General features: G+C 38.7%; 2 protein-coding genes across 2 annotated transcripts; one reads left to right on the forward strand and one right to left on the reverse strand.

Moving 5' to 3' along the window:
* The first annotated feature begins 1,774 nt into the window (after positions 1-1,774).
* On the forward strand, positions 1,775-4,593 carry tnnc1b (troponin C type 1b (slow)). The gene is made up of 6 exons (XM_027170581.2): positions 1,775-1,957; positions 3,167-3,197; positions 3,341-3,487; positions 3,712-3,826; positions 3,928-4,064; positions 4,163-4,593. Exons 1-6 carry the CDS (start codon positions 1,934-1,936, stop codon positions 4,192-4,194), a joined length of 486 nt encoding a protein of 161 aa, XP_027026382.1. The 5' UTR covers positions 1,775-1,933; the 3' UTR covers positions 4,195-4,593.
* A 379-nt stretch (positions 4,594-4,972) lies between these two features.
* Positions 4,973-13,632, reverse strand: tktb (transketolase b). The gene is made up of 14 exons (XM_027170580.2): positions 13,389-13,632; positions 11,497-11,614; positions 11,235-11,348; positions 10,955-11,052; positions 10,682-10,873; positions 9,316-9,443; positions 9,011-9,207; positions 8,742-8,906; positions 8,323-8,479; positions 8,035-8,165; positions 7,498-7,581; positions 6,430-6,526; positions 5,817-5,936; positions 4,973-5,650 (listed from the first exon to the last, which is right to left on the reverse strand). The coding sequence occupies exons 1-14, from the start codon at positions 13,493-13,495 to the stop codon at positions 5,478-5,480; spliced, it is 1,881 nt and encodes a 626-aa protein (XP_027026381.1). The 5' UTR covers positions 13,496-13,632; the 3' UTR covers positions 4,973-5,477.
* Between the last annotated feature and the right edge of the window lie 863 nt (positions 13,633-14,495).

Genomic DNA, 14,495 nt, shown 5'->3' on the forward strand with positions numbered 1-14,495 from the left:
TCAAACGTCTGGACAGCCAACAAACAACTGAACACGACCACTAAGCTGACCATGTGGCTAACCTAATTATTTACAATAACAGACTTCTCCTCTTAGGATTGCTGGAAATTATGGTTTATAACAGAGCTTAATTTAAGTTCTTGTGCAAATATTAAAATTCCGTGAAAGAACATAATACGTAAATATATCAAGGTCGAGCTCAATGCAGCTGATCTTCCAGCCTTTTTCTCAAATTAGTTGTGGTGAAAAAGTACAAGTTTCTAGCAAGCAGTGGGCACCTGTATGACCGAGATGGATTTTTATCCCGAGTTTCCAAACAAACTAGAACCGAATACAAACCTTGTCATTTTAATCTGACAAGCTACACATACTTTTCAAAGCTACACATAATTTTCTCTCACTAACGTGTGTGTGTGTGTGTGTGTGTGTGTGTGTGTGTGTGTGTGTGTGTGTTTGAAATAACATTGAAATAACCCTATCACCTGCTCCCCTCCTCCAGTGATTTCAGCTCAACATGTTCTCACAGTAAAGTCAGAGTTGCCAGATTTGTTATAACCCCTGACTATCGATTTAATCTCAGTACCCAAAAGAACAATCTTTTTTATTTCATTCTTCACTATAATAAACATAATAATTAGCAACCTCTCTGAATGTCTATTTTTTAACAGCATGGACACCAACAGAATATGTTACAAGATTGAGTACAGACATTTGGATATGCCAACATGCCCTGGATGTTTTCAGTATGAGCCTAAAAAAGGCCTTGGCCTGGTAGATTTAATACTTCAAAGTTACAGTTTTGTGTACTAAGGGATTTTTCTGTTTTAAACAGTTTTTGAGCTGAAAATGAACCATTAAATCTGGCAATAGTGAGTGAGGTGGCTGTGGTTGGTACAAGCAGGGTGTGGCAAGAACATGGGTACCTGGTACTGCCAAAAACACGTCAACATTTTCACATGCTGGGCAGCATAGGTTACCATTCAACAAAGAAGCAATGCAAAGGACACATGAATGTTTAAAACTGAGATAATTCTATTGCAAGACAATATAAAATTGAAAAAAAAAGTACAAATGAACATAGGGTTTTGCTAATGCATTTGTTTTAGTGACTAATTCGTTTGTTTTAGTGACTCGATGCATTTGTTTTAGCTCTCAATGTTCAGTCCTTGTTAAGGCCAGTGCTGGTTAAGGCTAAAGGGCACCAGAGCAGCTGCATGAGTAATGACCCTCACCCGTCTACACCCCTATCGGCGCTATACTCTCTGCATTCAAAACCACATACTGTACTATTATACTAAAGAGTGAATGAATACATAATACCATTATAGAAGTTTTGGCAATGCACTGTTTCATCTTGATATTTAGTTCATCCATATGTGATCTTGGACAGAGAATATATAGACTTCATTAACAACAACAGGTGTGAAAATAACAGTGTATAGTAATTTGACAAAGGCCTGTCTTTTTATGGCCATTTCCCTTTGTTCAGGGGGCTTCTCTTAGAGACATAGCACTCTTCTCTCAGTGATTGGCAAATGCAGGTGACCAGAGGTTAAGTTTAGAGCTTGATATGGGCCTGAAGGCTGGATAGCCATGGGAGCAGCACCAAGGACTTATTGTCATAAATGACGCTCGCCTGCCTGTTGTCTCTGACATTCCTCCTCTATTTATAGCCTATTCCATCCCTAAGCCCATTCTCTCTTGTCCCTTTTCTTTTTCTATCCATCTCTCTCTCTCTCAGATAGGAAAGGGGGAGTGACACCAGACTTTTGTCTTTTCTGAGACACCCATTCCAGGCATAAAGGCCAGAGAAGGTGGCCCTGGGACTCTTTGTCCTCTGTCCAGAGTGCTGTGAGGAGTGTTGGATTACCTGAGAGGGACCATCCTAGACAACTACAAAGTTTGAGGAAGGGAGTCAGAACTCAGAACAGCCATGGATGATGTATATAAAGCAGCGGTAAGCCATTGTTATGAGCTAAAGGGATGTTTGTTGAAATGAATAAACAGTGAAAAAGTCTGAGCACCTCAAACCTTAACCTAAAATTGTGTTAAAACATTAATATTCTTAACCTTTTCGCTTAAAAAGAGGGTCCCGGTGTAAAATATCAAGTAAAATATAACACTGCATGGCACTCAAGGTTAAACCTTGGTGCTAACATTTGGGGTCAGCAGTAAAGCTACTGTTTCACTGATAAAGGAGAGACATTTTATAGGGTACAGACTAATATGTTAACTGGAAATAGCGTTTACAAATACTGGAGCTGAATATATCCAAAATTCTAACATCAGTAATAAAAAGATTCTTGAACTTACTACAATCGGATTATGTACCTTAACCAAGAGAGAGGACAAGATGGTGAAGATTGAATACTGTAGACAAGATTGAATACTGTAACGATAAATAAGCAGATTGAAATATTAAAATAATGTAATATATATTAATAATATGGAATTTATAATAAACAATCTTATAAAAATAAAAGTAATATCCTGGAACTGGAGAACCATACACATATTTCTACACCAAACACGTTTTCTCTGCTCTAATACACCAAGTTTAACAAAGGAAGGGCTGCTAATTCGCTGATTAGTGTTGGGATTAGGAAAAGTGCTAAATTATGCAGGACCAGTACTTCAGGACCAGGGACGGTTACTGAGTAAAAGACTGAAACCACAGAGTGTCTCTTTAAAGGAAATATGAACCCCTTTAGACCCCTTGAGGATGAACAGAGTACAATAAAACATAAAATATATTTTATAAAAATAAAATAAGCTAACATTCATAACTTACAACAGTTAAATCAGAGCATATTAAGATGCACATGCATATGAAGATGCTCACTTCAGCAAATTAAGTTTACATTTTAATTGCAACACAAATAAACCAGTGCTACATAAAACATAATATGGAAGCTAAAAATACCATACAATAGCTGGTAACTGAGTGCACGGTCCAAAGGGCAGCGTAACTGAGATTAGCAGTCGGTTGTGTCTGGTATCCAGTGTCTAGGTGTTAGCTTAGGTGTCAAAAATAAAATCATGACATGTGCGTAAAGAATAGAAGCTGCTCAGTATCTGAGGAATGACATCTTTGTCATGACATATTATATCAGGTTGCAGTTTAGCTACTGAGCCGTCACCTGTTTATTTATTTTTTCTCCAACAGGTCGAGAATTTAACAGAGGAACAAAAAAATGGTAAGACTGTTATATTCTATTGTATATGACTGTAGGCCTTGTTCTCTATTTAGCTCTGGTGTCTTAACAACCCCACTCTAAAGGGTTATCAGGTTGTGTGAGCTAAATGAAGTCATGTGCGTGTGTTAACGTGTCTCTGGCAGAGTTCCGTGCTGCCTTTGACATCTTCGTGCAGGATGCTGAGGATGGCTGCATTAGCACTAAGGAGTTGGGGAAGGTGATGAGGATGCTGGGACAGAACCCCACACAAGAAGAGCTGCAGGAGATGGTGGACGAAGTGGATGAGGACGGTACGCTAGCTGCTGAGATATTTTGGGTCTATTTGATGCATGAACATGTTGAGGCTACACCACAAAAGAAGGCTCTGTAATTAAAGATCCAACATTTTCCAAAATAGCAAACAGCTCTTCCAAGAAAGGAAACCTCACCCAAAACTGTAGTCTAAAAGCTTGTTGTTAGCACATGACTAATATAACATCTCAGGTTAATATGGTGGCTGTGTATTTTCGTGTAGGTAGTGGGACAGTGGATTTTGATGAGTTCTTGGTCATGATGGTGCGCTGCATGAAAGAGGAGAGCAAAGGAAAATCCGAGGAGGAACTGGCTGAAGTCTTCCGCATGTTTGACAAGTAAGGAACATAATGATTCTCACCATCACATCTTCTGCAGTTGGTTCATCTGTCAATTACTACTCCAAGTAATTAACATTCTCTCTGTCTCTGTCTCAAAGAAACGGAGATGGGTACATTGACCTAGATGAACTTAAGAACATGCTAGAGTCGACAGGCGAGGCCATTACCGAAGATGACATTGAGGAACTCATGAAGGATGGAGACAAAAACAATGATGGAAAAATAGACTATGATGGTAGGTTCCATCTCAGTGAAAATGTAACATTTCTTTGACCACTGAGAATTTAAATATTTCACAGAGTTTATTGTACATATTCCTTCTCAAACCTACAGAGTTTTTGGAATTCATGAAGGGTGTAGAGTAAAAATCCTGCCTAATGAAGACCACCATACAGATTCAACAGCCCCAAGTATTACATCATTCCCTGTCCTGAAGCTGGGACATCACCACAGGTTCACCATCACCTGTAATCTGGCATGTAACAAACTCTCAAATATGTTGAAAAATGCTTACAAGACATGTAAATAATTTGCATTATTACCCACCTTGTATTAGATCTGAATGTTGTGTACCCAATAATAATTGTATCTCTTATCCTGCCATCATCAAAACAGCAACTTTGTGAAAATAATCTTTAGCTTTTGTAATCTTTGTAATCATGTCATGTGAACTGCATTTTAAAAAGCACCAGTGTTTGGAATCAAATGAAGAGCTAGAATTAAAACATGCATACTCACTGAGCAATACTCACTGAGGAACCCTATACTGATACTGGTTAGGGTTTCCTTTTATGCTCAAAACGGTCTTAATTCTTTTTTCAAGGTTTGAGTTGCTCATCTCCCATATTGGGTCAATTCAAAGTTTGGGTTGCAGATTTCTATTCTTTTCCCCTCACTTTGGGCCATGGTACATTAACATGCTGTAAATACAATACTCAAACAGGCTGTGAGATTTCAGATTATGAGTAACTGATTGGTTTAGCATAATTTGGCAGGTTAGATAGTTGCATGAATGAGTAAGAGTACATGTATTACTAAAGAGCTCATTAAAGTATTTGGGTACACTAGGATGCAGTATAGTGGCTAATAAAATAAGAGTTAATTTAGATTTAGCAGATACTAAAGCCCACACAAATAAACATACTGGATGAACAGTTACTTTTATTACTGCTTGTAAAGGCAGACAGAGCCAAACAATTCAAACAATCAGCAACAATCTGGGCAGTTCAGTAACAAGATAAACAGATGACACTCTGGGACACAAGATTAGTAGCAAATGAAGCAAATACACAGTATCTTATACAGAGGAGATGCACCGAGACCCTACAAGTGCCTTGTTACATTTTGCTCACACACTCAGTTAGGAATTTCAATGTAGGAACTGGAATGGAAAGAAGTTAAACAAGTGATGCGTCATAAGCACAACACCATAATTGACTAACCATTATGAAGGTCATCTCATCGGTCAGGATGAATTTGTAACTTGAATTGAATGACATGTGTTACTCATAACCTGTGCAAAGCTGCCACATTTGAAGAATCGAGAAGGAAAAAAAAAATAACCATTTCGGAGGTTTCAAAAGCATTTAAGCCACTTGTATTAGCGGTAGGTCAGCAGGAAGTAAAGACTGGGTGGGATTAGAGGGATTCAGTTGGCAAAAGTGCCTCTGACTGCTGCCACAATAGACTTAGCACTGATGCCAAACATGTCCAGCAGCTCCTGGGGTTTGCCACTTTGGGGCACTCGGCTCACAGCCAGTCGATGGACCACAATGCCTGGTTCCTCTCCCACTGCAGCCAAGACGGCCTCGCCCAGACCACCTGCACAAAAAAGCAAGACATTACTACACTGTTATTACAAACATGACTAAGAACACCTCAGATTCTGAATGTTAAGGGAAAAAAAGGACAACATTTTAGAAGTTGGAACCTGAGCTCTAGCTCAGAAATATCCAGTCAGTCATACCAAGACCAAGAAACGGCTTACCCTCTTTGTAATGATCCTCTACTGTGATTATTCTGCCTCGAGTGGCACGAGCACTGACCACAATTGTAGCAGCATCCAGGGGCTTAATAGTGAATGGATCAATTACACGGATGTTCACACCTACAAGTCAGATAGACATTGGTCATTATTGGGTTTATTCAAATACAATGGGGGCCATATGTAAAAATACGAATCCAAGTTACACCATAGCATTTAAGGATCATCTTTACATACAATTCATACACTGCTTAAAATTAAGGGAACACTTAAAATCACACAAATCATGACAAATTAAATTTGTAAAAATCTTTACTTATTGACATTGTGTAAATCATTGAGAACAAAATCTGTCTGGTTAATAGAAACCAAAAATCAAAATGAAAATGTTTGAGGAAAATGTTTTTTTGGGGGGTCGTCTTCATATTGCTTACTTGGTAAACCTGTTGTCACTTTCATTTGCACCAAAGCAAGTGAAATGATTCACAATTACTTGCTTCCCAACAGGACAGATCAAAATACCTCCTGAAGTTAACGGACTTGGTGTTGTACTGTTGTGACTTTGTTCCCTACATTTTTTGAGCAGTGAATATTTAGGGCAAAAGTGGGCACTAACCTTCCTTAGACAGAATGTCATATGCAGCAAGGGCTTCATGCAGTGTGACTCCAGCTCCAATCACAGTTACTTGATCACTGTTAGACTGACGCACCACCTAGAGGACAAAACGTGAACACAAAATAATTTCCATTTCAAATTCCATGCCATATCAGGTAGTCAAAGCATGTCTACTGAGAACAATACCTTGTTTAAATCATTGCTCGGGTTTAAAACTAAACCCCTATTACCAACATGACATTTTCATACATTAAATTACTGTATTAAAATAAATTGCAGAGGGGAGGGGGGGCACACCAGTGGTGAGGTTACTGTAGAAATTGCTTCATCTAATGTGAAAGTATTATAGCAACAAAGTACAGACAAATATCTTCAGTCTCAGTAATACTTTCCACACCAGATTAAAAATATCACCACAGCGGCCTCTAGTGGCCGTGGTCTAGTTGCATCATCCCCCATATTTTACATAAGAAAACACAGAATTAAGCACTAATCGGACAGGATTAGTTCTATGTGGGGACGTGGAGTAATGCAATTTTACCTCAGGACGTCTGTAATATTAATTGGCCAATTCGCATGGGACAAGACATCTCCGTAAAACTAGCAGAAGTGAGAGGGGTAACTAGTTTTATGCACCACAGTAACCTCCTTGTCGTCATGTGCGTATGACGTTGCTTCCTGCTATCACGTGCGCAAACAGACAACATGGCGCCTCCATGCTTGCAAAACAATTTTAAACAGGAAATGACAATTTTACCATACATATTTACAGCGGGTCTTTTCGGACGGGATTAGTATTACCTGAGGTACTAATTTTCCGGACCTTTTTACAAAAGGTAAAAGTCACCGTAATCGTTACTGACATTGTCCATAATGATTACCAAGATGGCACATTCGGACGGGACTAAAATCACAGAGAAGCTCTGGCAATAATTACTTTACCCCCACGTCCCCACGTCGAACTAATCCCGTCCAAATAGTGCTTTAGAAGACTACCCAATGTTCATGTTACCATGAAGCAACCAAACAAAAAAGGTGCTCCTTTCAGTACTTGGTTCAGACACTTACCTTAGCTTTGCCAATTTCAAACTTCTCATCGGCATCATGTATGATTGCTGTGTCTGGACGGCTGGTCCTAATGAAACAGATACCCTGAAACAAGTAATACATAGCATTAATACCAGCAAAACACAAACTCTTTGGTTGGTTTGATTTTAAAAAGTATTTGTGATTATGGCGAGTAAATCAAAAAAAGTACTAATACCCCATCTGTCCCCAAGAAGGAGAGGGGGGAATATCACATTCAGCTTGTATAACATTGCCGAGGCATTCAAGTACATTTCAATAATCTCATTTATTTCTTTTTGTTCGTCTGTGATATGAAGTACAAAGTTCTACTAATTGTAATTCAGTACGGCACAAAAAGCACCGAGACCTGTTTGCCGCATCATCTATAACTACTAAAACTATGAGCAGCACAGCACAGTAGACTGTGAAGAAGCTGCAGAACGGTTATTGTGGTGCAAAAGGAAAGTAATTGGTGCAAAAAGCTATTTGTATAAACAGACGTTTAGACTCCCTTATCTCAGAAACGATAAAAATTACCTTTGTATTTGCTGCTAACTCTACTGCCCTCTCAGTAGACACTCCATCACTAGGGTAAAACACAGTGCATGTTGGGATAGCACGGAACATTGCAAGATCCTCCAAGGCCATCTGAGAGGGACCATCCTCACCTGAGCAAGGAACAATTTAATTTTATACCATGCACACAAAGGACACAAATGTTAACCTGAAAAATGTAAAGTCAGGGGAAAAAAAGCAGTTAACAAAAGGTTAAGAAGAGCAAGGAGTCCTACAGAAAATAGTTTGAGATGAACACATAGGTCTTACCAATAGAGACACCACAGTGGGAGCCCACCAGGTTCACATTAGACTGAGAAATTGCTGCCATGCGGATCTGATCATAGGCACGCGATAAGAAAGCAGCAAATGTGCTGGCAAATGGGACTGTGCGATCGCGAGTGGCACAACCAATTGCCACACTTGTCTACAAAGCACAGGAAAGGTGGTTAAATAGTGATTCATATTACAAATAAATGTAACTTATTAAAATTGCCTAGATTTAACAATGCAACTCAACTGATTATTTTTTAATCAGTACTGGGGATGGCTTCTTACTGTATGTGTATTAAGTCACACCCTTCTGCGTAAACACTTGTGAGATAAGTGAAATTTCAGACTGGAATACAATACTAGTCTTAGAATTGACTGCAACCAATGCTTTGGATATACTGCATATTAAAACGCACCATATTCTGTTCTGCAATGAAACACTCTATGTAGCGATCAGGATGCGCTTTCTTAAATGTCTCAGAGAAAGTCGAATTTTTGGTATCTCCATCCAGAGCCACAATACGCTGGCTGGCATCTCCCATCTTCTTCAGTGCAACACCATAGGCTTTCCTGGTAGAGATCTGCACACAAACAGCTTTTTTATAAACAAACTGTGCAATCAAAAGAAAATCATATACAAGTATGTGATTTGCTTGCTGCTTATTAACTGGTATAGTAAAATCACCTTGTCTCCTGACTTGTATTCTGGAGGAGTCTGCAGGTAGATGGGACTTGGATCAACAGGAGCTGCATCCTCATTAGGCAGTGCAGCCTGGAGGGGTTTACTGGAAGCCTGGATCTGGTTCTCAAGATGAGAAATCAGTTCTTCCACACGGTCCTTAGGGATAGGCTTACCATGCCAATTATCAATGTCCTCTATGCCTGAAAACTCAGAGCACATGGCATGTCAAAAAATTTTTTAGCATTAGCAGCAATACGAAAGTAGAGATTAAGAAGCACAAGCTTCCCTAAGATACATCACTGGCTCACCTTTGAGCCCTTTGCCCTTGAAGGTTTTGGCTACAATAGCAGTGGGCTTCCCTTTAAAGCGTTCTGCATGCCACAGTTCCTTACACAGCTCTTCCACATCATGGCCATCAACCACACATGTGTTCCAGCTGAAAGGACAAAAGAAACATTGCACAATGATCAAATTAAATTGTTTGAAAATAGAATAAGGGAGAAAAATCTACATCTTGTGGTAAGATTTCAAATAAAGACAATAATGGTAATGACAAACAGGAATTTTAACAATAAAGCACTTGTTTGTGCCGTGTGTCAAACACCAAATATTCTAGCTCCTCCCTTCAAGCTGGAACTTAAAAACTCTGCAATAAAGGCCATATTTTTACATTCAACCTAGCTCTTTAGTGTTAATGATCATGTGACCTATGTAAATACTAATATAATGATGAAGGGCACTAGATCAAAATACAACAAGAAACATTTTGCTGTATTATTAGCAAATGAAACTGTTTAACATGCTGATAACATTAGTAATAACCTTTAGATCGTATGTTTTATAGTTGTAAAAAAAAAAAAAGTCATGCTAAATTGTCAAGAGAATTCACAATACTAATTTAAATGTACATGTCCAGAGTTTAATGCGATTGGTTACCAATTTGACTGACACGCACTTCAGTAACAACTGCACAAGCTACTTTGGGGTAACAATGTGGCAAAACTATAGCTTAGATGCTTGTTTCTTTTAAAAGGTATTCCTTACCTTAATTATGTGTATTTAGAACACCACATACAGTTTAAGGCTTTTATAGAATAGACAATTAATGCAACCAACATATCTTGGGAGCGCTTACTGAAAATTATGATTCACAATTCAAATTAACTCATCACAATTATGATGGTTGTGAACAAAAACAAGATGCAGGAACATAATTGTGCTAAATAAAATGTAAGTAGCCAAATTCCCAGGACAGAACACCACGTCATTAATTGAAGCCATTATTTCCTACCTCCAATTATTTCCTAATTAAAAATAGGAATTAATCTCATAAAATGGCCAGGGATATTACAAAGATAAAGTGTGGGGGGAAAAATGAGGTTGCTGGTGCTTTTGACTCTTGCATGCAGTTTCTATGCTTTGCTTAACCACCAAGAAAAAGGTCTAGACATGTAGAACAAAACCAATTTTCACAGACTAATGCATTATAGAAGTTCTGTTTAATTAGTTAGTTTTAGAAGTATATAGTGTAACTGTTTCTCAGTCACTACAAGCTGGCATAATGAACTACTGGAGATACTGCTAGAGTGAATGGAGAGATTTCTAAAAAAAATTGATGGAAAAAGGAAGACAGAGAAAGGAGACAGAAACCATGTGCATGTTTGTGATGCTTACCCAAAAGCCTTGCAGCGCTCAAGATAGGCATTCATGTCATGCTTCAAAGGTGCAGCCTCACTCTGTCCTAGGCGGTTAACATCCAGAATGGCCACCAGGTTGTCCAGGCCATAGTGAGAAGCAAAAGCCATGGCCTCCCAAACTGCACCCTCAGAGCATTCACCATCTCCCAGCAGGCAGTACACACGGTAGCTACACAATTGAGTTAAAGTGTTTAAGTAAAAAATTCATGATTTGGTCATTGTACAGATGTTCATGGTTCAGCTTCTATACCTGGACTTGTCGAAGTATTTTGCTGTGTAAGCCATCCCACATGCAGCTCCCAGACCCTGGCCCAGGGAGCCTGTAGCCACATCCACAAAGGCTAATTTCTGGAAGGGGGAAAAAAAATGCATAAACTAAAATAAAGCTACTGAACAGCTACACAAAGTGAGCCTTTAAAAAATGTCATTCAAGAACACACACACACACACACACACCCACACACACACCACACCACATATTCACTGTATTCTCTCAGAGCTTGTTCTGTACTAAGCATAGTGTCACTCACAGGTGTAGGGTGGCCCTCAAGGTCACAGTCAATCTTGCGCAAGTTAAGCAATTCAGCCTCTTTCACATAGCCAGCTTCAACCCATGCTGCATAGAGAATGGGAGCGGCATGACCCTAAGATTTAAAAAAAAAAAAAAAAAAAAAAGAGGAAAACTGCCTTACATGCATCTAAATATTTTAAAATACAACAGTTCATAGAAAATCACTTTTACATTAAACAAGTGAAAGGATAAGTATTGACTAGAGAAAAGCTAAGCTCTACCTTAGACATAACAAAGCGGTCGTTGCAGGCATTGCGGGGATCATCAGCTTTGTAGCGCATGGTGTGGAAGAACAGCACAGACATGATCTCAGCAGCACTGCAGCATGATGTGGGGTGTCTGCACATGGAAGAAAACTCTAGTCAGTAATAAAATAAGGGGTCATTTATGCCTATATTTGAGCTGAACAATTTAAACAGACCCAACATACATGCGGATTATCAACATGGGTTTAAAATTAGTGCATTTATTAGAGAAATATAGCGACCTTATATTTTTTTTAGGGTGTTAGTATTCAAACACCTGCCTGTTGTCTTTTTTAGTTTAAATTTATTCATTAACCAACATTACATGTGGACTTGGGTAGTATTCTGTCTGCAGACACATCTGGTCCAGACATCTTTGACAAGTTAGTAGTTGCTTCAATTATGAAATACCCAAATATCATAATTCAACCAGAACAAATGTGCCAATTCAGCACAGCACTGAAAAGATCAAAGTTCATGCAACAATCTGCCTGTACTTTGTGCACTCATGAGGGACCAATGGGGTTATGCTACAATCTCAAACAGGCCATTCAAAAAGCACAGGTACAGAGGGTTTTTCCATTTTGAACCCATCACCCACACACAAAAACACACAAAATGTTAACAATAAGGTCACAAGGTGCACATTAGAAAACCGTTACCTCCAAGCCAAGAATGGTTAATTTTTCCAACTAAACCATCAATTCAGTTTACAAATATTTGTTTGCATATTACAAAACAGGACAAGGAAAACAATGAAATGCCTAAACCGTGCAGCTCAAAGCAGTATGTGACAGTGCATGCAACTTCACAATACAGGCCAAAATGTTACAACTATCTGTCACCTCATTAATAAATTACCATCTGGGTCCTACAGATCTTTATTAAGCTGAAATACAAAAAGAACAATGAGTGCAATGTTTCCTTCAGGTGACTGTTGAAGGTGTCCTGTAACAGGAAGAGGAATAAATAAAAGGAATGAGGAAACAAAGGCAAAAATTAAAAGTACTTTGGTCACTTTTGTAAACCTAGGGATGAATACTGCAGCCTGGAATTCACAACACTGCTTTTGGGCATTTTATCTTGACGTCATTTAACACCATACACTACCTTTTCATCATGACTGAAATCCTTATCTAGTGTAATGCAATGGTTTGCGTCACTAGGATCAGACATGACACAAGAGCACTGTTTGCAATTCTGCTTTTCAAGCAAGTTTCAGGTTGTGTGTTTTCCAGGTTATCTACTGAATTAAAATCAATCAATGCAATACCTTATCTTTTGCCCAAATGCACGTGTCTGCATGCAATACCTTCTCCCCAAATCCCAAAGTAAGGGGTAAGGGGGAGACGTCTGGATTCGCACGTGATGCATTTTGTCAAACGTGCTGTTGGTTTTAGGCGCTTGAGCAAGATTATAGCAACTGGTTCAATAGAGACTTGCGTGAGATTTGACACGCACCTAGCCAGGTTAGCAAGCATTAGCTACTTGACTAGGCTAAGCCAATTCACTCCACGCCACATGGCCGACCTGAGTATGATGGCTGCCAAAAAAATAATATCCGATAACTTATAGCACATATAGGTGAGAGATGCGGTCACAGAGAATCCATCTAGCTCTAAACACGCACTAAACTAATTAACATGGAAATGTTTACATGGAAACATGTAGCTGGGCTGCAAACTAGCTAAAGTGTTCTAAATCGTCTCTGCGTAGCTAAACACAACTCAATAATGTCACAAAAATTAAAAAAAAAATTTTTTAATTCTACTTCTAACTCTTATCCAAACGAAGAGCATTCGCCCATTGAATGACCTAGCAATATTTGATTAGCCTGCTAGCTTGCTAGCTAAGTAGATCAAACTTACCCTGAATTTGAGGCGCACGTCGCCCTGATGGAGTGAATTCTTAGCTTGTTAGCCATGCTCTTCAGGCCCTGAAGAGTTTTCTCGTCGGGTTTGTGGTAACTCTCCATGTCTGAGTATGTTTAACTGGAAGGAGAAACTAAAAATAACGTATATGGAGGTTTTATTTAGTTATTGATAAAGTGGAACGACGAGTAGCTCAGAAACGTGCCCGAGCAGAAGCTTTTAAGTGAGGCTTGACATTGGCTCCGCCCACGGAGCCATCTGATTGGTAGCGAAACATCATGTCTGAAAGTGATCATTTACATAAATTCCTTATAAAAAGACAGTCATTCTTTAGAATAAAGGCATAATTATGGATATAAGGTATGCAATACAAACATATCCAAACCCCAAAGACAATACAACATCTATCAAACATTCCTCTACAAGACATCATATTTCCATACAGCATAAGACATTCATTGTAAAGCCAAAGTAAAAATTGTTGAACATAAAGTGTCTAAAATAACAGTACAGTCAAATATTTTAAGTTTTTAGAAATAAGTTGCGAAACTGACTTGCCTAGTGTCTTGGGGAAAGAAATTCTCTTTGTGTACCTGTTTATACTTGAATCAGATTGAGAATTGGAATCAGGATTATTGGCCAAGTGTTTTGACACACACAAGGAATTTGGTTCCAGCTGTTGGTGACTCTCAAAAGTGCAGGCATAAATAATACTATACATTTAGCTTGGACTATACAGGACAAAACAGACTATTCAAGACAATGCAGATGTGATACAATATAGACAGTATGAATATTAAATATGAATATAACATATTACTGATCATGTATGTACATAAAGTGTGAGAAGTACATGGTAGTGCAAATAGCAGTATTGTAAAATATTGTGCTTTTTGTGCAATATGCAGCAGCAGTATTGTGTGTAACATATACGGATGACTGACAGTTCTGATAATGTATTACTTGATATGAAGCAGGGAATATAATTATGGTGAGTTGTTAATCAGGGTGATAAGGGGCCTGGGGAAAGAAACTGTTCCTGTGTCTGGCAGTTTTGGTAAACAAAGCTCTTTAGCGCCTGCCAGAAGGGAGGAGCTGAAAGAG

This window comes from Tachysurus fulvidraco, chromosome 23, assembly GCF_022655615.1.
Source record: "Tachysurus fulvidraco isolate hzauxx_2018 chromosome 23, HZAU_PFXX_2.0, whole genome shotgun sequence".
NCBI lineage: Eukaryota > Metazoa > Chordata > Actinopteri > Siluriformes > Bagridae > Tachysurus > Tachysurus fulvidraco.

Excerpts from the sequence above, each read along its gene's own strand:
- tnnc1b (XM_027170581.2), top strand. The coding sequence starts at position 1,934 with ATGGATGATGTATATAAAGCAGCG. Across the intron at positions 3,827-3,927 it reads GTCTTCCGCATGTTTGACAA|AAACGGAGATGGGTACATTG; the intron begins GTAAGGAACATA and ends TCTGTCTCAAAG. Across the intron at positions 4,065-4,162 it reads TGGAAAAATAGACTATGATG|AGTTTTTGGAATTCATGAAG; the intron begins GTAGGTTCCATC and ends TCAAACCTACAG.
- tktb (XM_027170580.2), bottom strand. The coding sequence starts at position 13,495 with ATGGAGAGTTACCACAAACCCGACGAGAAAACTCTTCAGGGCCTGAAG. Across the intron at positions 8,480-8,741 it reads TCATTGCAGAACAGAATATG|ACAAGTGTGGCAATTGGTTG; the intron begins GTGCGTTTTAAT and ends TGTGCTTTGTAG. Across the intron at positions 8,166-8,322 it reads CCACTGTGGTGTCTCTATTG|GTGAGGATGGTCCCTCTCAG; the intron begins GTAAGACCTATG and ends TTCCTTGCTCAG.